Source organism: Aspergillus neoniger, assembly GCF_003184625.1.
Source record: "Aspergillus neoniger CBS 115656 unplaced genomic scaffold BO87scaffold_18, whole genome shotgun sequence".
Taxonomy (NCBI): Eukaryota; Fungi; Ascomycota; class Eurotiomycetes; order Eurotiales; family Aspergillaceae; genus Aspergillus; species Aspergillus neoniger.
The window spans coordinates 554075-578554 of record NW_020291146.1 but is presented as its reverse complement, the minus strand read 5'-3'; the positions used below and the strand labels follow the sequence as shown (position 1 = coordinate 578554).

The 24480-nt window shown below is 54.1% G+C and overlaps 9 protein-coding genes across 9 annotated transcripts; 5 read left to right on the top strand and 4 right to left on the bottom strand.

The window, feature by feature from the left end:
* Window positions 1–11: 11 nt before the first annotated feature.
* On the bottom strand, window positions 12–2501 carry BO87DRAFT_377083 (ribosome biogenesis GTPase LSG1). Its single transcript, XM_025623465.1, has one exon. The coding sequence runs from the start codon at window positions 2275–2277 to the stop codon at window positions 283–285; it is 1995 nt and encodes a 664-aa protein (XP_025479318.1). The 5' UTR covers window positions 2278–2501; the 3' UTR covers window positions 12–282.
* Window positions 2502–2582: 81 nt separating this feature from the next.
* BO87DRAFT_459565 (ribosome biogenesis protein LTV1) lies at window positions 2583–4540 on the top strand. The gene is made up of 2 exons (XM_025628967.1): window positions 2583–2782; window positions 2850–4540. Exons 1-2 carry the CDS (start codon window positions 2760–2762, stop codon window positions 4303–4305), a joined length of 1479 nt encoding a protein of 492 aa, XP_025479317.1. The 5' UTR covers window positions 2583–2759; the 3' UTR covers window positions 4306–4540.
* A 1185-nt stretch (window positions 4541–5725) lies between these two features.
* On the bottom strand, window positions 5726–7546 carry BO87DRAFT_377081 (CDP-diacylglycerol--glycerol-3-phosphate 3-phosphatidyltransferase). The gene is made up of 3 exons (XM_025623464.1): window positions 7253–7546; window positions 6834–7186; window positions 5726–6784 (listed from the first exon to the last, which is right to left on the bottom strand). The coding sequence occupies exons 1-3, from the start codon at window positions 7502–7504 to the stop codon at window positions 5782–5784; spliced, it is 1608 nt and encodes a 535-aa protein (XP_025479316.1). The 5' UTR covers window positions 7505–7546; the 3' UTR covers window positions 5726–5781.
* A 174-nt stretch (window positions 7547–7720) lies between these two features.
* BO87DRAFT_377080 (complex I NDUFA12 subunit family protein) lies at window positions 7721–8637 on the top strand. The gene is made up of 7 exons (XM_025623463.1): window positions 7721–7822; window positions 7887–7907; window positions 7990–7996; window positions 8054–8134; window positions 8182–8245; window positions 8295–8432; window positions 8485–8637. The coding sequence occupies exons 1-7, from the start codon at window positions 7772–7774 to the stop codon at window positions 8531–8533; spliced, it is 411 nt and encodes a 136-aa protein (XP_025479315.1). The 5' UTR covers window positions 7721–7771; the 3' UTR covers window positions 8534–8637.
* Window positions 8629–12634, bottom strand: BO87DRAFT_459562 (putative filamentation protein (Rhf1)). The gene is made up of 5 exons (XM_025628966.1): window positions 12515–12634; window positions 12267–12390; window positions 11872–12198; window positions 11200–11816; window positions 8629–11145 (listed from the first exon to the last, which is right to left on the bottom strand). Exons 1-5 carry the CDS (start codon window positions 12518–12520, stop codon window positions 8776–8778), a joined length of 3444 nt encoding a protein of 1147 aa, XP_025479314.1. The 5' UTR covers window positions 12521–12634; the 3' UTR covers window positions 8629–8775.
* A 140-nt stretch (window positions 12635–12774) lies between these two features.
* Window positions 12775–15406, top strand: BO87DRAFT_416418 (uncharacterized protein). Its single transcript, XM_025626754.1, has 2 exons — window positions 12775–13186; window positions 13255–15406. The coding sequence occupies exons 1-2, from the start codon at window positions 12848–12850 to the stop codon at window positions 15259–15261; spliced, it is 2346 nt and encodes a 781-aa protein (XP_025479313.1). The 5' UTR covers window positions 12775–12847; the 3' UTR covers window positions 15262–15406.
* Window positions 15407–15603: 197 nt separating this feature from the next.
* On the bottom strand, window positions 15604–17864 carry BO87DRAFT_387259 (wax synthase family protein; the record flags this gene model as incomplete). Its single annotated transcript, XM_025624806.1, has 4 exons — window positions 15604–15612; window positions 15798–17275; window positions 17514–17530; window positions 17752–17864. The coding sequence occupies 4 exons, from the start codon at window positions 17862–17864 to the stop codon at window positions 15604–15606; spliced, it is 1617 nt and encodes a 538-aa protein (XP_025479312.1).
* Window positions 17865–18911: 1047 nt separating this feature from the next.
* On the top strand, window positions 18912–21193 carry BO87DRAFT_377076 (MFS transporter). The gene has a single exon (XM_025623462.1). It carries the CDS (start codon window positions 19172–19174, stop codon window positions 21017–21019), a length of 1848 nt encoding a protein of 615 aa, XP_025479311.1. The 5' UTR covers window positions 18912–19171; the 3' UTR covers window positions 21020–21193.
* A 201-nt stretch (window positions 21194–21394) lies between these two features.
* On the top strand, window positions 21395–24457 carry BO87DRAFT_335767 (DEAD/DEAH box helicase; the record flags this gene model as incomplete). Its single annotated transcript, XM_025620507.1, has 3 exons — window positions 21395–21820; window positions 21912–23260; window positions 23307–24457. 3 exons carry the CDS (start codon window positions 21395–21397, stop codon window positions 24280–24282), a joined length of 2751 nt encoding a protein of 916 aa, XP_025479310.1. The 3' UTR covers window positions 24283–24457.
* Between the last annotated feature and the right edge of the window lie 23 nt (window positions 24458–24480).

Genomic DNA, 24480 nt, shown 5'->3' with positions numbered 1-24480 from the left:
ATGATTAGTATTGTTGAAGATTTGCATGCAAAGTCTCATGAATCATATTCATCATGCATCGTCCTGATGATAGGACTGCTCTAAATAACATCAATGGATATAACGAAACGTCATCATCTCCCTTCTTCCCTCCATCCCTCACCTGTCCACGTACTACTAATGTTTAAGTACGCCATGCCTAATCCCATAGTCATCGTGTAACGAAACCTAACTTTTCCCATCCAAACCTTATCTAACGAACAAAAAAGAAAACCTGGATATAGACTCGCCCGCGAGCAGCTGCTAATAATCCTCGTCCATCGCGTTCTTGCGCACCTTCTTAGCCCGCCGCTTATTCGCCTTGAAATGCTTCTTTGACGAACCGCTCTTCACCTCCGAGACATCGACGCCCCGCTCCAGAGCGACCATCATGCGCTCCTTACGACCTGTCAAATGCTTGCGCATTTCCTGGCCTTGGTCCGTGTACTGGGCATTGAAAGGAAGGGTGAGACGGCCCGTAGAGCCCTTGGAACCCGGGCCGAAGAAGCCCGTGTCGAGGTTGCGGGACCGCGCACCCTTCTCAACCGGCTTGATTAGGGCGAGCAGTTCCGGGTCGGTGACCTCCTCGTTCTGGAGCATCTTGGCGAGTTGGGCTTGTCGCCGGGCCGGCAGGTGGGCCATGTCGTAAAGGTCTTTGTTGAATTCAATGGGGTCGATGGGGTCGTTGCCTTCGGGCACAGGCGGCGGGTGGCAGAAGAGGAGCTTGCCGTTGACGTAGTCCTTGAGGATGTAGCGGGCGGCGCGAGACTCGTCGGGTTGACCCTGACCAGTGGTGGCGAAACCGCGGGCGCGGGCGTAGGCGCGGAGAAGTTCGTGGGACGTGGGGATACCGGTTCCTCCTTCTTCGATAGGGCGGGTGTTGATCTTCACGCCATAGACGTTCTCGACAAAGTGCTTAGGAATGCGCTGGGCGACGAGGGCAGCGGGGCCGGTGAATTCGCGCTGCTGGTCGATGGGGAGGACACCGTTGACGACGAGCTCGGCCTTGGTGGTGGCGAAGTTGGGGAACACGAGACCGGGACAATCGCAGAGCATAATCTCGGGAGACAGGTAGAGTGTCTGGAAGTGCTTGGTCTTACCGGGGGTGGCGGAAACGGAGACCTTCTTGGCACCGAGCAGTGCGTTGATAGTGCTGGATTTACCGACGTTCGGGTATCCGACCAGACCGATGGTCGTCTTTTTCTTGACTTGGCCCTCGGGCGTGTCGTTGTCGGGCAGAGTGTCAGGGGTGTTCGAGAGGAAGAGCTCTTCGAGTTCTTCGACGTTGAGAATCTCTGTGCGTCGGGAAGAGCTGGAGCTGGCGCTGGGGTTGAGTTCAAGACCACCGTCGTGCTCTTCCTGAGGTTCTTCGCCGTCCTTAATGTCCAGAGACTTGGCACCCTCAGCCAACTGCTCCTCCTCGGGAATGTCCTCTTCGCTTTCGTCCTCCGAGTCGAGGTCCTGCTGGAGGCGCTCGTTGCGCTCCTTGGCCAGATGGGCGGAGAAGAAACGGAAGCTGATGTTCTGGCGCTCAAAGTGGTCAGCCCACATGGCACGCTGGGCCTCAGTCAACATATCGGCCTTGTTGACAAGCAGCAAATTCTGCTTCTTAGGATCGATCTCCTTGACGTAGCATTCCAAATCCTCGGAGCGGTAGAGCAGCGGGTTACGGGCGTCGACAATCTGTACCACCAAGTCGGAACGTTCGATGACACGCCACAGCTGGCGCCAGACCTCCAAGTTGCGCTCGAAAGGAGTCATCAACAGATCCTGGTTCTCCTGCAGCTCGGCCAGTCCACGACGCCAGTTCAGGAAACTCTCGCGCTCCATCAACTCCAGTTGCTGGCGGGTGGTGGACTGGTCCCACTTGGGCCGACGGGGAACGGTCAAACGGTTCTTGTTCTGCTTGTGCTTCTTCACGGCGGACTTCTCTTCGGCAGCGGACAGCAGGTAGGGGTTCTTCTGGTCGGTGTGGATGATCTTGACGTTGTTCATCTTCTCGGCGGTGAAATCGGTGCCGGCCAGTTCGGCGGTACTGAGGAACTCATCAAGGGCGGCCTGCTCGGTGATACTGCGCATCTTCACCCAAGCGGCTTCGGTGGGAGCGTTGGTGATGTAGGTCTCGCCCTTTTCGTTCTTGCGGGCAATACCGGCATTGTGCGAGGCCTTTTTCAAATTGGAGGCCTTGCCTTTGCCGAAACGGTCGTTCATCAGGCTGTTGCCCAGCCCGACAGAGTTTTTGGATTTAGCAAGCACCATGGTGACGGTTGTCTCTGTACCTGGGGATGACTGAGAGGGAGAGACACCAGGGATGGTGGAAGTTGAAGAAGAGAAGAAGTGAAAGAAGATTATTAAGAAAGGTTTGATAAAAACCCAATCGGGCAATTTTCGTCGAACCCCGCGCGGATAAGATAAGGCTGACTCAGCACTTTCTGTGTTCGTCCAAGAGACTGCACGATTTGTTTTGGATAGAAAGTAGGTGGGATCTAGATATAGAAGAATGCAATTATTATTGAAATCACTCTAGATGCACTAAAACACAATAGCAGCAGCAGTGGTGGTGGTGAGGATCCTTCGCGATAAGCGGCACGTGACCATCCCACGACCGCGATTTTTCTGCCGAAATTCAGTCCAACATTTAATCTTCATCTTTGAGCTTCATTCTCACCATCACAACTATATCCCCTCCCTCCTCTCTTTTCCCCTGAGTATCTCTCCCGGATCACCGGCTACCGCCCAGAATGCCTCCCCGGAAGCAGTGGATGTACGTTGTCCCTCCATACCCCCCATACACCCAATTTATGTACCCAACTAACCCACCCAACCCACAGCGACAAGAAACAAGCAACTACCTACCAACTCTTCCACCGTTCCCAACATGACCCTCTCATTCACGACCCCTCCGCTGATGACCGCGTTCTGCACCCCGTCTACGGTCCCCCCAAAAACGCCCCAAGTGAATCTTCCTCCGCCTCCAAGCACCGCGGCCAAAGTCTCGCCGATCTAAACCAAACCTTTGGGACAGCCGCGCGCAAAAACGAAGGTGAAGCCGCCAACTACGGCATTTACTACGACGACTCGCAATATGACTACATGCAGCACTTGCGCGAGCTGGGCACCGGCGCCGGCGACGCCTACTTCGTCGAAGCCAAGACGAAGGGCAAGGACAAAGGCAAAGGACTGAAGTTGGAGGATGCTTTGAAACAGGTCTCGCTGGACGACGGACGGAGCGAGTTCGGTGGAGCCGAAAGCATGTACAGCTACGACATGCGCTCGACGGCCTCTTCCTACGTGCGCAAACCCACCTACCAGGACCAGCAGAACGTGCCCGATGCCATTGCGGGATTCCAGCCGGACATGGACCCGCGGTTGCGCGAGGCCTTGGAGGCGCTCGAGGACGAGGAGTTCGTGGACGAGGACGACGAGGAGGATGTCTTCGGTCAGTTGACTACGCGGGCAGAGGAAATGGACCCGGGTGATTGGGAAGATACTCTCTTCGACGACGTCGAAGAAGAAGACGATGGATGGGAGTCTGATGCGACAGAAAAAGCCCCCGTGCAGATGGACACCACAGCTGCGAAGGCCCGCTACCAAGACTCTGAGCATGAGGACCAGCCCGGCGAGCTTCCCGAACACAACGAGCCCGCGCCCGACATGCACCCCGAAGACCAAGGCTGGATGCGCGAATTCGCCAAGTTCAAGAAAGACGCCAAGTCCGGCAAAGCAGCCCCCGCCGCTCCTCCCAGCGTCGTCCCCTCCCAGCAGGGCAGCACCCTCGCCTCGACCGTCTTCACCGTCGGAGGAACTCCCATCCGCCGCAAGAAGCGCAAGGGCGCCCTCACTAACCCCTCCGCCTACTCCATGACTTCGTCCGCCCTTGCCCGTACAGAGGGCCACCGTCTCCTCGACGACCGCTTCGAGCGTGTCGAGGCCCTCTACTCCCTCGACGAGGAGGACGAGTTCGACGACAACATGTCCATGGTCAGTGGAATGACCGGCATGACCGGTATGAGTGCCGTGTCGGGCATTTCGACTGCCTCGTCCCAGGCACCGAGTCTCGTTGATGCGAACGGTGAGGCTGTCCGTCCTTCCCACAACTTCAACAACATCATGGATGACTTCCTCGCCGGGTGGGACGACAAGACGAGTGCCCAGGCTAAGCGGAAGGGCGCCAAGGCGAAGCGCGGAAAGAACGGTAACGAGGCGATTGGTATTCGCATGCTGGATGAGGTTCGGCAGGGATTGGGCCCTGCTAGGGTCCCTGGGAAGGTGTCGGGGAGGGCGTAGTGGATTCCTGAGTGAGTGGGATGTGAGTGATGGGTATGCTTGAATGATTGCAACGATACCAATTTATCTATCATTTGGTGGGAATAAAAATGCGGGATTGGCGTTAGGGTGTGCATGTGTGCGTGAGATGATTGCATTTTTTGCCTGGTGATAGACTATCTAGCACTTTTCTTTCATATAAAAGTTTTGGGTTCATATACACCATAGCTTTCCTGGACAACCAACAAAGATCAGTATCCCCAGTCAGCTTACTACTTCTTCGCAATTGGGTATGGACTCGAAACATTCGCGCAAGTATACCCAAAGAATTCTTGCATACTAGTGCAGAAGAGTAGACAATGGCCGTACAGGGTTCCAACTTGTCCTGCGCCGCTCCGACTAAGCTCTACGGCAACTCTCCGAAAACAAAAACAAAACAACTCTCCTGCTGTTTCACAGTAGTAGACTTCGTCTTTTGACACTTTGGCCAACAGTACCAGCGATGAGCCTTTCAGAGGGCTGTGGCGCGATACATATACTGAATATGGAACTATGAGAGCCGATCAGGTCAAGGATCATTCATCTCCGCATATGAAAGCCATGCTCTATAGCAATTTAGATGGCAACAACAACAACAGCATCAACGACGAGCTTCTGCAAGGAGAGATCCTCGTTGCCCTCAGATTAGCTCATACTCAGATGAGACGTCGTCGCTTACATGGGCATATGACTGTTCCGGTAATTCCAGCTCCCATTTACGCCCTTCGTCTCTTCTTAAGGCAAGCAAAGCACTAAGTGTGACTGTATTAGGTTCTTCTCTTCTCCTTTATGGGACCCCAACATGCTCGAGTCATGGAAGCATATTTCAATGGTACTTCGTTTGTGATGCGTACCACTCGGCTATTTGATCTTCGCAAGAAGGACGAGGCCTTGATTAAAAGATTCGGGCAGTGGTATCTTGGAGAGCCTACTGGAGATACAAGACATCTTCATAAGGCTTAGTAAAATACCACCTTTGATGAAGATTATGATGGGATGTATAAGATACTTAGCTACTGGCGCTTTGGATGGAGGGGAAGGGTTTCAGGTTTGGGTTATTTGGGCACTCCGTTCTTTTGTGTGATGGTTTTGAGGCGTAATGATATTGCACTTGCATCCGTGAAGGTTTTCGACAATCAAGTCAACTCATACAGTTTATCCTTGCGAAGGCTCCTCCGTTTCGGCAAACACTGTAGTTGTGTTCAAGATACTCGGTTGGTCTCGGTTAGCGATCGTCAACATCATACTACTTATAATGTTTGATATAATGAATCTCGACATTGCCTGCTACAAGTCTGAACTTATGATTCTTGTTCTGACACTTGAATTATGATATAGGTTGTAGGATGTAACTTCCATCCCATACTGTACATTCGATACAATTATACACGGGGGTATACTATCTATCTATCTATCAAATACATCATATTACACATAAACCAACTCAAAGGTAGTATACTATAACGCCCCACCCACCTTCTCGACGATCCACATCGCCAACCTAACCCTCCAACTCACCCTTCTCTCCGTTCTCCTCAAATCCTCCCGCGAAATGGCCTTCGCATCCTCCTGCAGCCGCTCTGTCTCAGCGCCCAACTTGCGCTTTAGCTCCGCATCACCCGTGACGACGAGCGCCCCAACCTCCAGATCCAGACTGTAGCTGCGTTTCGTGTAGTTACTGCTCCCCACGAAGGTCAGACTGGGGTGTTCCTCCTTGGGGAGGGTGATCCAGAGGCCCTTGGCATGGTAGGTCCAGCCACCGGGCTGCCCGACAGTGCCGCGGCGCCATTCTTTCAGCTGGATGGAGTTGGTGCGCTGGGCGTCGGCGACACGGTCGAGGAACCGCGCGGACAGGTGCGTGTATGCGGCCGGCAGCATGCCGGAGATACCGGGGGATCCGTAGAAGCCGTTGGCCCAGGGGGAGGCAGTTAGGACGGTGCCCCGGGTGGTGGAGTCGGTGTGGGAGGTAGAGGTGCTGGCGATGAGGAGGGAGGAGAGGACGGGGTGGATGTTGAAGTAGCCGGCTGTGAAGAGCCAGCGGGCGCCGGAGAAGGCGGGCGAGGTGGATAGGAGACGAAGGATGGTGGTCACGGCGGGGAATTCGGTCGAGGTGTCGTTGGGTTTGAAGAGAGAGGTGAATTGCGCGACGGGGTAGATGTAGGTCTGGTCGGGGGATTTGGGGGGCAGGGTGGACTGGTTCTTTGAGGGCTGGATGAGCGGGTTCAGGACGGTGGATGAGTAGGCGATGAAGTCCTCGGGTTGGTCGAGAGGTGAAGGCGCGCCGTTCGATACGGGCCAGTTGAGGAGGTAGCCAGCGGCGTTTTGAGAGTCGGGGAGGACTTGGAAGCTGAGACTGCATACTGCATTGTGGATGCCGGCGTAGTAGTCGGTCAGTTCCTTGGAATGGAAGACGTGATACCGGTCTATGCGGCTCGTGAAGTATTCGCTAGAGAGATTGGCTCTGGGTTGCTGTCAGTGTCTATATAGTAATCCGGGTGCGTCGCACATACCCTGACAGGATGATCTCCTCGTCAAAGCCGTACAGCTTCATGTGCTGGAGACCCCAGCCCTCGTTGATCCGACGAGGCACCCATTTCTTCTTCAACCCGGTCAAATTGGGGGTGTGGAACATGCGAATTTCCACTCTATCCGCACCGTATTTCTCAACCAGAGTAGCCAGCAGCGATGCACATGAAGGGTTGGGCGTTTCGCGCGTTCCTCGTAGAGCATCCGTGAGGATGGAGACCTTGAGCTCGGGGTTGGCCCCGAGAGCCTGATCCAACGTGTCGATCAGGTCATGTTCCGTCTTGCCGATGTATAATGTAGAAAGGTAGATACGCTTGCGAGCCTTTTTGATTTTGTCCTGCAGTTTGGCACATGGTAGGATTAGTCGCAATCCATGACACTAAAGTCCGAGATATCCCCGTACCTTGAGCGTGTTGTAGAAGTTAGCCGGAGAGTCTAGAATCGTGATCCGCGACGCCGGCACCTCGAAGCACGGCGAAATCCGATCCAACTCGGTCGTGATACTCCCTAACGGCGACGCAACAGAGGACGCAGGCGAGCTGGAGCTGGCATGGCAGGTGTTGGCCGAGAATTTGCGCTCGTATAGTAGGACTCTGCGGGCAGCTGGTCTGCGCGCAGCACATCGCAGGGTGTTACCACCAATTCGTCCGAACATGATCCCTCCCTAGTAGCTGAGCGCGTAGCAGCAGAAGACCCACAAGGAATCAAATGTAATTGCCGGAGTGCTATTGGAGAAAGTCGAGAAATATTGAGATCGAAGGACGAGCGGATGCTGCAAACCCGGCAAACAGCGATCCGCGCTAGACCGGATCGGGGCGGCTTCGACCTCCGGGCGGAAAGCGAGCGACGCAAGAGTCGAAGTCGAACCCGACCTGTTCTCAGTTCTTGCCATTGCTGCCCCTTTCGCTGCTCTGCACACAAAATGTCGACCATTATTCGGACGCTGCGCAATCTGAGACGGATTGGTTTCAAGGTGAGATCTTTTACGGTTCTTCCGGGGGCATCACGGACGAGTTGCTAACTGTATCCCCTCACAGGAATATGGCCACCAAATGCAGGTATGCTGTCGAATGCTGGGAGTGAAGAAGCTTATGAAGGAGTGAAATGGATACTGACGAGACGTGCTATTTGCTGCAATAGTACATTGGTGAGTGGATTGCTGGCAGGTGGTTATAGTAGTTAGACTAACGCCATGCGATTCTAGGTGATACCAAGGCCGGTACCTTGATCGGTGTTGACCGCTACGGCAACAAGTACTTCGAGAACATGGAGGAGGAGCTTCCTCGTGGGTGATGCTATTTCTGGATAAATGATTGTTGCTGACCTGCGCAGTCCGTACCCGCTGGGTCGACTACAAGGAGAAGGAATACGACCCCTCGCAGCTTGAGCCTGGCTGGTGAGCTTCTCGCAATTGATTGCCAGATGCGACGTGCTAACTTTGCTAGGCACGCCTGGATCTCTTACATGGTGGATGCTCCCCCCACTGCCGACAAGATCATGCAGACCGGTGTCCGCAGCTGGGAGCTGCCTGAGCACAGGCCCAACCTGACCCTCAGCCGTGCTGCTTTCAAGACCTACTCTACGTGAGTTTCCTTGTGATTGCCAGTATTAAAAGTCGAAAGCTAACGAGTGCAGTACCCGCCCCAAGTACTCCGCCTGGACTCCCGTTGCGGCACCCCGGTAGATGTCGGTAGAGCGTTGGCCTAGAAATCAGACCATGTTCGAAGATGTGTAAATAAATAAAGATGCCCTACTTTCCGTTTGAACTATCGCGATTGTCACAATTAGTATCCCCATTGATCTGCCAGTTCTATACAGTAGTCCGTAGTCTAATTATGCACATGAGGATATCACCGAGGTATCACAGCAACCAAATGTCAAATCAAATGCCACAAAACAGCTCCCTTGACGATGTAGATACAATAATCAGAGAACGTATATACCAGAGCCGATGTTGGACCAGTGTCGAATGGGTCGGCGGTCTTCGAGCTCGACACACCACCACAGAACATCTCTCAACTTTTGGATCTGACTCTCCGCCTCGTACGCGCGGGAGAGTGCATACCACGCCTCGGAGTTGTCCCACGCACTGCCACTCTTGGTCAACCCGGACAACAGCCCAAAGGCACGTTCGCGGGCCGCGATGCGGTTCAGGAGTCGGGGCTCTTCATCGTCTGAATCCGGAACGGTCTTAGCCTGCGGCTTTTGCGCTCGACTTGACCGCTTCGCGTCGTCTTCGGATGATGATTTGCTAGAATTGCTCGGGAACAGCGACAGTTTCGATACACCGGCGTCAAGCCGGGGCTTGCGAGGCTGCAAAGGCATCTTCTCTTCCCAGACGTCGAGGAGTAGATTTGACAAACCAATAGTTGCCTTCGGATGATCCGCATAATGGAGAAGCGCCGTCTCGAAGTGCTCCATCGCTTCATGCGGGCGAGTCTGGTCGATAGACTGGAGACCGCGCTCGGCATAAACGTCTGCCCATAGTTCATCAGTGCTCTTGGGGACGCCCCAGCCACGCTCCCTAAACGCTCTAGCGGAGGTCTCTTGTGACGCCACAAGAGCTTCGAAGCGCGTTACCTGTTTAGCTGCTTCCTCACATGCCTCGTGAGCATCCTCGAAAGACGATGCCCGGCGATAGAGCCCAGCAATAAGCAGCCAAACCTTGACGAGGATGCACAGGCCATGCTTCTGGGCCTGAGTAGGTGGGACCTTGGTCACCGCCCTGGTGGGAGTGTCGAAGGCGTACGATGTAGGTAGTCGGATATCCTGCTCCGGTGGCTGCTTGACATGTCCGGCTGGAGCGGGTGGTTGGTTGTGCTTCATATTGTGAGCCATAGGCCCCAATGGCTGCTTTGCGCTCTGGGGCTGGGCCGCTGCGTCCGACACGGCTAGTCCAACCATGTCTGGAACAGGGTTACCAGCTTCAGGCCCAGCCTGAGTCTCGCTATCGCCGTTAACATGGCTTGAGTTAGCAGCATCTGCCTTTCTCAAGGTATTGCTCCTCTTACGGGCCTGACGTGAGTCTGTGCCCTCATTAAGCCCCGACTTCTCCCCATCGGTAACCTGTATTGCCGGGGCCGAATCTGTAAAGGTCGAATTATCTGTCTTGGGCTCTTGTCCAAAATCTGCCCTCCTTTCAGGAGCGCGGGGTCCCTTGTGGCGACCAAAGATGCTGCCGCGGAGGCTTTTCACAGTCCCAGCAGAGCTTTTCGGGGGAACAAGGTGCTCGTGCTCGTGCTCAGCCTTCGTATTTGGCTTCTCGTTATCTTCCAGGTTCAGAGAGTGGAAAAGTGTGGCGAACAGACTAAGGAGCTGGTCGCTATGGTTGACAGCAGCTCCCGGGCCCTCAACTAGTTCAACAAACGCCAACTGGGTCATCCTGGTCTCGATAATACGCTCCTTCTCGCGGACTCGTAGCTTCTCGATAAGCTCATGAGTGATGCCCGCGATCTGATCTTGAGCAGTGTGATTCTGCTTCTGCGGTCGTCTGTCGCTATGGGCGAGGGACGTCACCGTAGCAGGGAACTGCTCAAATGCGGCTTCACACGAGCGTTCGGCAATGTCGAAGTCCTGCTTCGCGCTGAGAAGGAGAGCAAGCAGATGCCACAGGGGCACCAGATCTCTTTCTCGAGCAAAATCGGCTTGACCTGTTTTGTGCTGTGCATCGGATGTCAATGCCGACTTGACGTAGTCGATGGCACCATCTAGATCACGATTCTCTGCTAGGAGAACAGCCAGGGTATATAGAGAGGAGCAGTTCGACTCGTCTTCAAGCTCCGGGGCCAGGCTTCTCTCCAGGTAGTCAATAGCTTCTGCCCGGATGTCGTCGCGATCCTCATTCACGGGAGTCCAATAAGCCCAGTTAGCAAGCCCGATACCGATTCCTCTATAAGCTGCAGCGATGTCGGATGGGGGGACTGCCTGGGAGCGGGTTGAGCTAGTTTCCGGCACAACGAGAGTCATGCCTTGGTCTTCATCATTCTGTACATGCTTCTCGGTAAACTCTTTCAGGAGAGATGTGAGATCCTTTGCTTTCTCGGCCTCTTTTTCTGAGCCGAAGCAACTCAGCATTGTAACACCCTCCGACACGGTGCGCAAAAGGACCCCATCATTTTCCAGGTCTCCAGATTCAGCTCCTTTTGCAGCTCGCTCTTTGGCACTTGTGACGATTTCGATATATGAATCGAGCGCCCTCAGAGCAAGGTCATAGTCCGCGAGTGCACAATGCACATGGAACAGACGCCGCAAAATCAAGTGTGAGTGGTATGTCTTGGTAGCAGCGCGGTAAAGAATCTAAGATTATCAGCAAGTTGCTTTCCATCCTCAGTCCCTCGACTTGGAACTTACATCAAGAACATTTCTGCCGACAGCATTCTGACCACCCTCCCCAAGCTCTTCATCTGTCCAACCGGCACCGCAAAGCACCTCCCAGTTCTGAATGACTTGTTCGACCCAAGCCTCAACTTCCGGGTTGCTCGAGTCAGCTGTAGGAAATTTCGTCTCGCGCAGGATGCTAGCTTCACAAAGCCCCTCAACGCGTCGGATTTCACTGGCAAGCTGCGGGCGTTCAGGTCCATTTGCAGGAGGGCAATACGGCAGGCCCTGTTGCAAAATACTTGATAGCAGATTGTAGTACGATTTCCAGGTCGGTGATTTCGAAAAAGGCTCGGTAGTGCCGTCCATAAGCATGCCTTGAGGCAAGGTCATTTGCTTGACTGAAGGATGAGATGCCCACAGTCTGAAGAAACCTAGCGTCGTGGCTATCGTTTGAGCATTAGCAGCGGCAAGGTCTCTGCTGGCTTCCTCGCATGCCAGAGAGGCGCCCTGGCCCAATAGTTTCTCAGACCAGTAGAGAAATTGGGCGCTGTTTGTAGGGGATTGGAGCTGATTGTTCACCCATGGCGTAAGCGAATGAAGGGTCTCCAGGGCGCCTTCGGGGTCGGAGGTCATGCGCTGTGCAGAACCTATCATATATTAGCAGGTGCACATCCTCAAATCTTCACTGTGGAGCAAACGCACCCTTGAGATAGCACGCCTTGACGAGGCATGTCTTGGTCCATGGCGAGAGCTCTTCCCCTGCCTGCTCGAGCTCACTTACGGCCTCTACAAAATCTTGAGGAAACCGGGCAGCTGCCAAGCCTAGCTCATTGACAGTCCAATGTACCCATCCCAAGCAGACCTGTGCCTGGAAAACTTCTTGCTTCGATCCTTCTGCCCGGTTGACGGTGGATAGGAGTGATGGAATCAGATCATGGAGACCGGCGGCGGAGGAAGGGCGGGGGGTGGAGGGATGCTTTTGAAGGTGTGAGGCCAGCTGGTATTCAGCGCTGGCTACTTCGAGGAGACCTGTGGCATCTCCATTAGTCCATCTGGTGGTCGGCCAGTATTTCCGGGGAAAGGCAAGTTGGCATTACATGTTCTCTGCGGAGCATGTTTGGTGACTTTTCGAATCAACTCCGGAACTTCTTCCCATTTATTCTGGCAACGCGCATTATCCAGGGCGGTAACATAGCGATGCCCCTTATCAGAGTCTCGACCCTGTATGAGTGGGAACCGGTGCCTCGGTCAGCGGAAGGCATGTGGTGGCAGATTGAGGGGGAAGCTTTCACAAGGTTGCCATTGAGACGTTCCCAGGGGGGTGAAATGAGAAGCCACCACTTACAGTCATGATTGGGAAAGGTCAGACAGAGACGGAGGGATCGATAATTACAATCGGAGGGAAGAGAAAGAAGCAGCGTCCATAACAGGGACGAATGCCCACTTGAGGCAGCAGAGAAACAAGATAATATGGCTCCGTTGACGGCGGAGACCATCTTAAGGGGAGACCCGCCGTAACGTACGTAATGTCTCGTATTATTGCCCGAGGCTTCATGTGGTCCGAGCGTCGAAGCCAAAAATTTCCAGAAAATTGGAAGTTTGGAGCATCAACTCAATCTTGCGCCAGAGCCGTCAATTGCTTCGCCGCGGTCGCTTGTGCAATTTCGCCCTCGTGAAGATGGCCTACATGTCCATGTCCCTCCATGCCGTCAACCACCGGTTGACCAACGTGCCTGTCAAGCAACTACCGCATCTCGCATCATGCCTCGCATCCTCCATCAGCAATTGCGGGGAGTTGCTGTCAACTCCCCAAAGCCAGAAATCGGGCAAGACGGACTCGGACAATGCCGTTCAGATTCATAAGCTCATTACTCGCTTGGGAAGTCTGCTTCAGGACCGCACGTATGAAGGTCGCTGGACCGCGGTGGTGCTTGTGAAGGCGCTGGTCGAGGCTGGCCAGTGGGAGATTCTACGTTCGAGCGAACCGTTTGTTCGGGGACTGATCAGCATTTTGGCTGTAAGATGCTCAATGGGAGACATACTGCATGATAGATGCTTACTGAATTGCTGAATTGCTGCGCATAGAAATCCGACCCCGTCTCTACGAAGAAAATGTGCATCATCACCTTGACTCGCATCTTCCACCTGACCTACCAATACCCGACCCTCGTTCGCGAGATCACCACTCCGGCTCTGCCAGGATTCATCACCTCTGCGCTGAACCTGATCTCCGTCAAGCCATCTTCTGAGCCCGTTCGGAGACTCAAGCCGAACACGCCCTTCGTCGAAGTTGTGCTCCAAGCTGTCAATGAGCTGATCGCAAGACACCCGACTATCTTCCGTCCGTTCACCGCGCAAATCCACAGTCTCCTTCAGGTCATCATCGGATCCACGTCGCCCACATTCCCGGAACATATCTTGGAAATTGCTCAGCAGCTGTTCATCTCCCTCCACAACTGCGCCCCGAAGAACACCGGCGGCGATGAATGGAAGAGCGCCTGTCGCATGACCATTACCTCCGTGCACGCGGCATCTTCTTACGTTCTGAGGGCCGTTGTGGAACAATGGGAATCTGTCGACCCGTCCCTGCGACAGATGTCGCAACCGCAGAATTACAGCCAGGAAGTGGGCAACGGCCCTGACGCTCTGGGACTTGAGAGCTGGCAGGGTCTGAATTCCGGTGTCAACCGACTGGTTGTGCTTTTGCGCATGCTCTCTGGATTCGTCGGCACTGCTACTGCTTCTACCGTGACCGTTCCGGTGGGAGCGATCCTGGATCTGACGTCCCGACTGAACATGGTGGTGTATCCCTCCGGTAGCAGCGACATCCAAGCAAACCCCCAGATTGGCCGCGCGGAGCGCGAGCAGTTGCTCACCGAACTTCCTCGCATCCACATCGCGTGCATGAAGCTCCTCCTTGATCTGGTCAACGCCCTCGAAACCAGCGCCATCCCCATCGCACAGACCATTATGGAGCAGGCGCTGTGGGTTTTCCGCGCGGAGCAGTTCAGCCGGGACGTCCGCACCGCCGTCTACGATCTGGTCTGCGCCTTGCTCACCCGCATCGGCCCATCCATGACCAAGCAGAGCGTGTCTTCCATGGCCTTCATCATCCGCAAATGCTGCCACGACCTTCTCCCTCCCACTGGCAACCAGAACGCAGCCACCGAGAAGCCCGACCCCAAGTCGAAGAACAAGTCCAGCAGCCAAGCCACCGTCAACGCCGACTCCTTCCTGAACCCCGGCCTGAAACAAGTCCGCCAGATCAGCTCCTCCTCGTCCTTCCCCGACCTCACACGCGCTGCTTCCGAGCTCCTCGCCGCCACGCTGACCCACACACCCTCCGAGTTCCTGTTCCCGGCCCTCCGCGCCGAAGTCGACCGCACCCTCATCCTGACCTCAGACAAGAACGCCATGCTGGCCAGCGTCCTCAACCCCTTCCCCGCCATGCAAGGCCGTGGCGTCGGTACCAGCATCCTCCCCTTCCTGGCGCGCAGCCACCCCGCCGAAACAGAAGTGGAATGCCTCGTCCGCCCCCGCATGCCCGTGGTGATGACCGGCTTGACAGCCAACGGCTACGTACCCATAGACGATGACGATGATGAAGACGAAGACGAGGCAATCGCCGCAGTCCCTGCATCCACATCAACCGGGTTCCTCAAACTCGCCCCCACCCCTACCCTCCAACACGACGATATGATGGACGTGGAGAAGGATATCCCCTCCCCACCAAGCAAGCGCAGCTACGCCGATGAAGTCGAACAGCCTGCGGCACCAACAACCGCAACAACAAGTCCCAGCTCGCAGAGCAAGAAAGCCCGGTTCGAACCAAAGGCTGCCGCAGGTGCGGTTACTCAGCCTCCTCTGGACGCCGCATCCCCGGCGACTTTCACCGGCACCGCCGCTATCTCTGTCCCTACGTCGTCCATTGCCGGACCGGCTCCGGTGCAGACGCCGAAGCCGGCTCAGTCTTCTATTGCGAAGCCATCTGCCTTGGCTGCGGCGGCAGCAGCAGATGATGAGAGTGATGATGAGATGCCCTCCTTGAACGTCGACCCGGATACGGAGGATGAGGATGAGGATGAGGAGTAGATGAAAACCTAGGGGTGTATGCATGTATTATATACGAGAGAAAAGTTAAAAGTGTAGCGATTATTCGAAGGATTAAAAAGCACGATCAATCCCAGAAGATCGTAACTTCCTAAGTTACTAGTTGCGCCTAGGCTTTGCCTCATACAATAGTAGCTAGCAACTACTGAGTCCAAGGTCAGACCTAAGATACCATTACCATATAGTTTATCAAAACCACCACATAAACCCGCTCCATACTGCATGTACACATTTCCCAGACAAAATAGTAACCGAAAACCGAGTCCAACCATATCCAAGCCCTATATAGACATATACTCTCCCCATCTAAGCTCTATTCTAACTCTACATGGACTATATAGTGTATATACCAACCAACTCGCCAAGATAGACAATCATGCAAACCATCAATACAACCTCACCCCCCTATCCCAAAACCCATCTCCTCCATCCCACCTCCCAAACCACTTCCCACTCCACCACCACCACCCCTGATCCCCATCATGCACACCAATCCCCAAACCCCTCAACATACTCACCGGCAACGGCTCCGTAAACCACAACCCACCCCTCGAAAAATCCTCCACCAAGGGCCCCGCCGTCCCAAACAACCAGGTCACCGCGAACAGAGCATTACAAGCCCGTCTCACCGGCCGCGGCATCCACAACCATAGCGGGGAAACAACCCCCTGAACGAGCACTCCCACCGCCTGGAGAATAAAGAAGCGGAAGGGACCCGCAATGGGATAAGTCACGCGGTTCTGGACGTAGCTGCCGGAGGCGTGGACGAGACCGCTGAGAGAGAAGGCGACGAGGGCAGTGAGTGTACGGCGGACTGGGCGGGAAGATGATAGACGGGAGGGGAGGAGAGAGAGGAACCAGTGGGCTGCGGAGACGAAGCCGTAGCGGAAGAGCTGGTGCCACCAGAGGCTCCAGCAGCCGGCGAGGCTGTGGTCGAGGATCGGGGTGAGAAAGGGCCCGAAAGCTGGGGGGTAGAGGTAGGGAGCGGAGAGGGGAACGGAAGTGAAGGATTTGGCGGCGTTGGGGAAGGCGAGAGAGAGGCCGCCGAAGATGAGGGGGTTTAGACATGTCACGTAGTTGAGGGCGGCGAAGACACCGGTGGCTGTTACTAAACAGCGGTAGATGTGGATGAGGAGGGGGTAGGGAGTTAGGTAGTGGAAGGGGAAGGGGGGAGGTGCGGGAGGAGATACGCTGCCCATGAAGTATTGGTCGCGGATCATGAGAAGTTTGATTAGGTCGAGGAGGAGGTAGGATTGGAGGAAGAGGATGAATGTGGTGCGGAGGCGAGCGCGCATGGTAATGGGCTTTGGAGGGGTGGTTTTGTTTGCTTTTTCTTCATGATGCTCTGAGGAGTTGTTGAGCTGTGCCTGGACTGAGGCTGGTAAGACGCCCATGGAGGAGATGCGCCAGTTCCATTCGGGCCCGCGCATGCTGGTGGCCACGCTTATGACCCAGTTGATACGGTGAGAAAGGTTCCGTGGGTATGGTTGCCATATGACAGATTCAGTGCTGCTGTCGTTGGTGATGTCTATGCATTTTGGTTCTTTGGCATGACCGTTGGCCGCAACTCCATTTGGGACAGCTGCGGTAGATGATATTGATAATGGGCGGCGCTCCAGGCGTTTGAAGTCGCGTTCAACATTGCGGAAGAGAAGAATTGTCGCGGCCCAGATGGTGCTCCATACGGGAATAAGACCGGCCATGTAGCCATTACCTCCCGTGAGCATGCGTCGATGCTGGAGAACATTGCCGGTGATGCCTATGATGCACGCCAGCACCAGGGGACGAACATAGCGGCCACCTCTGTGATGTGGGATAAGGAGCGCTAGAATGGACAGCACAAGAGGTAGTGTCAGATGCCACAATAGCACGGGCTTCACTTGGCCATTTTGGATGAGTGACTCGAACTGAGCTTCATTGTCGTGGATGAGGCGGCGGTATGAAAAAGGTGGTTGAGAGGCGGCCATCCTTCCGATGGCCAGATCTAGCGATAAGACTAGAAAAGAGAGGAATAGAACAAAGAGAGATAGTTATACAAGGTTAATATTAGGTGGTCTATGAAGCAACCATGAAGCTCAGATTAGTTAGGACACTCCATCGGGTGGCGACGAAGTCATCGCGATGCTTCCAGGCAAGGGGATCGCCACGCTGGCCACGGGCCGGTCCTGGCCGCGTTTGTTTTTTCCTTTTGAGTTGTTCATTTGTTGAGCGTCAAAAAGGCCCTCGCATCTTACATATCCGATCTGCAGAACTATTAGGGTCGGGGTAAATATAAGGCTACCCATGGTTCAAAGTATAATTAGTTGCTGCGTAGTTTCGAGCTTTTTTACTAGAGTGCGACCGTTGCTTCAGACGGAGATAAATTGGATCGGCAACCATCCCGCACGTTGCTTGCCCAGGGGTATCGAAGCCGGGAAGATCCTGTGAGAAGTTGGTTATTCCAAGGGTCGATCCTGGCTGTGGCGTCGATACTGGAACTGGAACAGCAACATGATCCAGTAAATCCCTGGAGAGTATCCGGTCGGAATATATCTGGCCTGTGTGAGCACAGCAATAGCGGTATGCCAGTTTGCAGTTGAAAGCATTGCGGTGTCCAACTCAGAGAGGTTGCTAGTACCATAAAAGCCTAGAAATTCCCAGTGTGATACCAAATTAAAGATCGTTAGAGATGCTCGTTTTTGAGTGGATATATAGCATTAACATTGTGAAGCCTGGGGGAATCCACGTTCCATGCAAGAATGCAGGGAGACAGAGGCCATCCACAATTGCCAGAAAGCACTACTGGGCGCTTTTATGCGGTATTTCAGAAGAGGAAGTAAGCACCCCTTTGCTTTGGAAGCAGATCCCGAAACGAGCAAACAGCTAAAATTTCTTAGTTAGCCAGAGAATTGATGAATCAATGACCGAATGAGTGGATCTCGCGTTTGGAGCCGGAGACCCCGAATGACTCGCGAAGGAAGAGTCTCCATCTGGGGTAGAGACCAAGATGGAGACATCATGGACCCTCCTTCTAATCTCACCATTCCATGGCTCAACACTCCATATTATCCGTCATTATCCTGCATTATTCATGAAATGCACAGATAAGCGAAATGCTTGGTCAGAGTGCCCTCAAGCTAACTAACTACCCATGAATGGATTCATCAGCATAATCGGCAGGACGATGGAGATTTCTTCATCCTTCAGACACACAAAGCCGTTCAAGGTTCAACATCATCGGTCGGCCAAAGCCGCCCTTCTCGCGTGGCTTCGGTTCCTCTCGTATTCCGTCTCCGTCTTATGCATTCAAGAGCGTGCATCCTTGTGCACTGAGGCCATTCCACCAACCATATGCCCGAACCGTTCATGTTTGGGCCTCCAAACCAGGAATCGATCGCCGGATTGAGTATGTTTTATGCGACCAGCTCTTATGCACAAGAATCCCACACAACCCGGTTCACACTAATTCGCCGGTCCATCCAATGTTGTCATGCTCGTCTCGACTGGAACCTGGTGCTCCCCATTAGTAGTAGTATCTGGGGCTCACCTCCGCATGATGATTGGAAGATGCACGGCGCTCGTGCTCGCCCATAGCCCATATGGGGAGCCCAATATCGGGGTCGGTTATTGGGTTTGCGCAATCTGGGATCAGCTGCTCTATCGCCAGCTCCCTCGTTATTAGAGGCTGCAGAATCCTCCTCAATGACTAGCCTCTTCGGTGTATTTCGCATGGCCGGTTTGCTTCTTTCCACTAGTCAGTGGCCATGAATACAGGGTTGGTCCCAGGTGGCCCCCAAGATACATAATCTCGAGTTTTCCCTGCTCGAGTAGTGACTGTTTGTTTGTGGTTTGAGTCATTCATCCACCGTGTTCTGGCTGCCGTTTTTCTTGCAAACAAAAAGAACCACCAAGCATGGCTGGTGACAATCTCCCGGCTGCCGGGGTGCCGTCCATGCCCAACTGCATCTCTTACTGGCGCCTACTGCTCGACCAGGGCGTGCTAACCCAAGAAATCCTCGATTATCCATGGGAAGGCTCTGGCACTGAAGACGACCCGTACCTCGTCACCTGGATTCCGAACGATCCTCGGAATCCCATGAATTTCCCCGCCTGGCGCAAATGGCTGTATACGATAACGGTGGCTTGGGCTACGCTCGCCGTGTCCTTGGTCTCGTCGGCTTACAGTGGAGGAGTCGAGCAGATAATGGAAAGCTTTCATGTGGGCACTGAGGTGGCCACGCTCGGCATTTCGCTCTTCGTGTTGGGCTTCGCCATCGGCCCTCTGCTCTGGGCCCCCATGAGCGAGCTCTGGGGCCGGCAATACCTCTTCTTCGTCAGCTATTGTGGGCTCGCGGCGTTCAATGCCGGCATCACCGGCTCCAAGAACATCGAGACCCTCATCATCCTACGCTTCTTCGCCGGTGCATTCGGATCGTCGCCCTTGACAAATGCCGGAGGAGTGGTGGCGGATCTGTTCCCCGCGAAGCAGCGGGGGTTGGCCATGAGTATCTTCGCAGCGGCACCGTTTATGGGTCCAACCATCGGCCCGGTTTGCGGAGGCTTCCTGGGGATGAACGCGGGATGGAAGTGGGTGATGGGATTCCTGGCTGCTTTCTCCGGTCTTCTCTGGATCATCGGTAGCCTGGTGGTGCCGGAGACCTACGCCCCGGTGTTATTACAGCAGCGCGCAAAGAAGCTAACCAAGGTGACGGGGAAGCTCCATCTAAGTAAGACCGAGGCAGAGAAGGGGAAGGTCCCCTATTCCACCGTCTTCAAGACAGCACTGTCGCGGCCGTGGCTTCTTCTGTTCCGTGAACCGATTGTCTTCCTACTCTCCGTCTACATGGCGATCATATATGGAACGTTGTACATGATGTTTGCTGCATTCCCCATTGTGTACGAGGAGCTGCGCGGTTGGAACCAGGGTGTCTCTGGTCTATCATTCCTCGGGGTCATGGTGGGCATGAACATAGCAGTTCTGTACAGTATCTGGGACAACAAACGGTACGAAAGAACTGATGAAGCTCACAAGGGATTTGCACCTCCAGAAGCGCGTCTCCCTCCGTGTCTGATTGCGTCAGTGATGATTCCCTTGGGCCTCTTCTGGTTCGCCTGGACAAATTACCCTTCGATCCACTTCATGGCGAGTATCGCGGCCTGCGTGCCTTTCGGGTTCGGCATGGTGCTGGTCTTCCTCAGTTTGATGAATTACCTGATCGATGCCTACACTATCTTCGCCGCCTCGGTGTTAGCCGCCAATTCCGTTCTGCGCTCAATCTTTGGCGCCGTCTTTCCGCTCTTCACGACCTACATGTACCACAACCTTGGGGTCCATTGGGCCTCCAGCATTCCTGCATTCCTGGCACTGGCGTGCGTGCCGTTTCCCTTCTTGTTCTATAAATACGGTCCGGCGATCCGAACCCGGTGCAAATATTCGGCGCAGTCGGATGCCTTTATGAGGAGACTGATGGAGCAAAGCACGCGAGACAACCGTCAGCCGGAGCCGGAGAAGGATATTACTGAAAAAGAGACCGAAGAGAAAGAGACAGAAGTATCGCCGGTTCAGGCCTCTTCGTCCACACTCGGGGAGAAGTCGCGACTCGGTGATCTCCCTGCTGTGACAGCCGAAGACGCCGCCCGGACCCGTTCGATAGCGTCGCAAGGGTCGCGTCGACCGGGCTCTGCAAAGGCAGAGTCTGTGTACGAGGGAAATCCGTATGATGTTGATCGAGTGAACACTCGTGACTCGTTCAAAGAGTAAACAATCGCTTCTGTAAATGTATTGTGTGTGTCGCACCTCAGACCATCTTGGCATCGGGACTTAAAATTAAGGTGCGGTTAGTTGCATGGCTAGCGTTGTCGTATATAGAATGGTAGATATGCACTAAAACTTACGCTGCAGAAATTCAGGGGGTAAATCAGACAATAGAATATATCTTCTCAATAATGTCCTACAATGAACGAAGCAACTGCCAGTCACTTAAAGTATAGAGTAGTATCCACCCAAGTCACATGGGGCCGCGATTTAGCGCGTTTCTCCACTTCTTATCGAGTAAACTTATCAGTGACATCCCCGATTCTATCTATCAACTTTCGTCATTCCCTCCCTTCATCTCCGCCACCCCCATCCCTCATCATGGATCGCACCCCAGGGAAACGCTCCTTCGAGCAGGTAGATCAGACCACCGACGAAGCCGTCAACAACACGCGACACCATCCCACTCCACGCACCACCACCGGCCAACGTTTCGGCCAAGACACGTCCTTCGTGCCCCTCAGCCAATCGGGCGAGGACGAAGACGACGCCCACGCAACAGATCTCATCCAAGGAAGCCAAGATGCTGGTGATGATGTTTCCACGTACATTCACTATGGGGACCTGAAGGCCAAGATTGTCGGCGTGCGGTACTATCGCGGACATGCTACGATCGGGGAACATGTTCGCGTTGTGCGCGATCCCGGGAATCCGTATGATTCGAATGCGATCCGCGTGGATAATGTCATGGGGCAGCAGATCGGACATATTCCGCGCACGGTGGCGGCGAAGCTGGCGAAGTATTTGGTAAGTAGTTTTTAAGTTAGATTGTATTGTATAGTTTGAAGTTATTTGGGGCTAAGTTTAATGGTGCGGTTTCTGCCTCGGGGTGGTGTAGGATGATAGTTCTCTTGTCGTTGATGGAGTCTTGACCGGTGTGATTGGCACTTTTGATTGTCCTATTGTTCTGAAGCTGTTCGGGACTAGTCAGCCGGAGGCCAGACAGGCGCTGAAGAGTCGGATGGAGATGGATAATCTGCCTCTCGGAGGGTTCAAGCAGAATGAGCGCAATGAGAAGAAATTGGAGAAGGAGCGGGAGAAGGCGAGAAAGGAGGCAGCGAAGCAGGCTAGATCGCTTGCTAAGGGCAAAGGGAAGCAGTTCCAGGGAGAGAATGCACTGGGGTATTCAAATCTCTTCACTGGGGAAGGGCTCGTTGAAGGCGAGGACCTGGACGAACTTATCGGCCAGAGCAGCACTTTCAATCCACGCGATATCGGCCATGTCGCCGAGGACTTTGGTATGAAGGAATCTGACTTGGAGAATATGCCGATGGCGGAGTCTCCGGCTGCTCTGGCGACAGAGCTTCTTCCGTATCAGCGTCAAGGGCTTGCTTGGATGATTGCTAAAGAGAATCCGGGTCTTCCTGGCGATGGGGATGATGTCGTGCAGCTCTGGAAGAAGAATGGGAACAAGTACACCAATATTGCTACCAACTACTCTATGACGCAGGCTCCGCCTCTTGCGAGCGGTGGTATACTCGCTGATGATATGGGACTGGGCAAGACTATCCAAATCCTTTCACTGTTACTGGTCAATTCTCAGCCCAAGACTCCGGAGTCCTCCAGGACCACGCTGATCGTGGCTCCAGTCGGTGTGATGAGCAATTGGCGAAACCAGGCGCTTGTTCATACTCATAGCGACAAAGCCCCGAAGGTGCTGATATACCACGGGCAGGGGAAGAAGGAAGCGAGCAACCTTGACCAGTATGATGTGGTTGTTACAAGCTATGGTGCCCTGGCAATGGAGTACAGCCCGAATGTCAAAGCACCACCGAAGAAAGGCCTCTTCTCCATCCATTGGCGCCGTGTCGTCTTAGACGAAGGACATACCATTCGCAACCCACGGTCCAAGGGTGCCCTGGCAGCTTGTAACCTGAGGGCGGGTTCACGATGGACTCTTACGGGAACGCCCATTGTCAACACACTGAAGGACCTCTACTCCCAGGTCCGCTTTCTGAGACTGACTGGTGGCCTCGAGGATCTGGCCGTCTTCAATAGTGTCCTGATACGACCTCTGTTGTCCGGGGACCCCGATTCCCGCCTTCTACTCCAAGCCTTGATGACAACTATCTGCCTACGCCGCAGGAAGGACATGAACTTTGTGAACCTGCGTTTGCCACCCCTCACATCCCGCATCCTGCGCATCAAGTTCCACCCCCACGAGCAAGAGAAATACGACATGTTCCAGTACGTATTGCAACCACCTTTCTTGATATACATCTAACACCAGCAGATCCGAGGCCAAGGGCATGCTCCTGGACTTCAAATCCAAAGATAAAACCACCACCAATTACTCTCACCTCCTCGAAGTAATCCTCCGTCTCCGACAAGTCTGCAACCACTGGGCTCTCTGCAAAAACCGACTCGACAAGCTCGCCGACCTCCTCGAAAACAACAAAGTCGTCCCCCTAACCCCCGAAAACATCAAAGCCCTCCAAGACATGCTCCAAATCCGCATCGAAAGCCAAGACACCTGCCCCATCTGCCTCGACAACCTCGAACAACCCGTAATCACCGCCTGCGCACACGCCTTCGACCGATCCTGCATCGAACAAGTCATCGAACGCCAACACAAATGCCCCATGTGCCGTGCCGAAATCCCAGACACCGCAACCCTAGTCTCTCCCGCCGTCGAAATGGGCGAAAGCACAGACACCGTGGACGCCGACCCCGACAATCCCAGCAGCAAGATTGAAGCCTTGATCAAAATCCTCACAGCACAGGGTCAAGCGTCCGGAACCAAAACCGTCATCTTCAGCCAATGGACCTCCTTCCTCAACCTCATCGAACCTCACCTCCTCCGCCACGGCATCGGCTTCGCCCGCATCGACGGCAAAATGTCCTCCATCAGCCGCGATAACTCCACCCTGCGCTTCTCCACCGACCCATCCTGCACCGTCCTCCTTGCTAGCTTGAGCGTTTGCAGCGTCGGATTAAACCTCGTAGCAGCTAACCAGGCCATTCTCTGTGATAGCTGGTGGGCTCCCGCTATTGAAGACCAAGCCGTCGACCGTGTATACCGACTCGGTCAGACGCGCGAAACCACCGTATGGCGACTCGTCATGGAGGATAGTATCGAGGATCGCGTACTGGCTATTCAGGAGAATAAGCGGAAGCTGATGCTCGAGGCGTTCAGGGAGACGGCGACGAGGAAGAAGGTCGATGACAGAGCGACGAGGGTGGCGGATTTGGAGAAGTTGTTGAAGTAGTTTCAGCTGTGCAAAATAATACTTTCAGTGGGCTAAGGGATATATGGGTTGATTTTCTTGTTTCTAGCTTTGTAATCGGTTTCTGTGTGGTGATAATTGTTTATTCTTCCTTCCGGCATTACTTTCTTCACGTCCCTGTTTACTTTCATGACACTTGTTCTCACTTAGAATCCTCACCAAATGTACTACTAGTAGCAT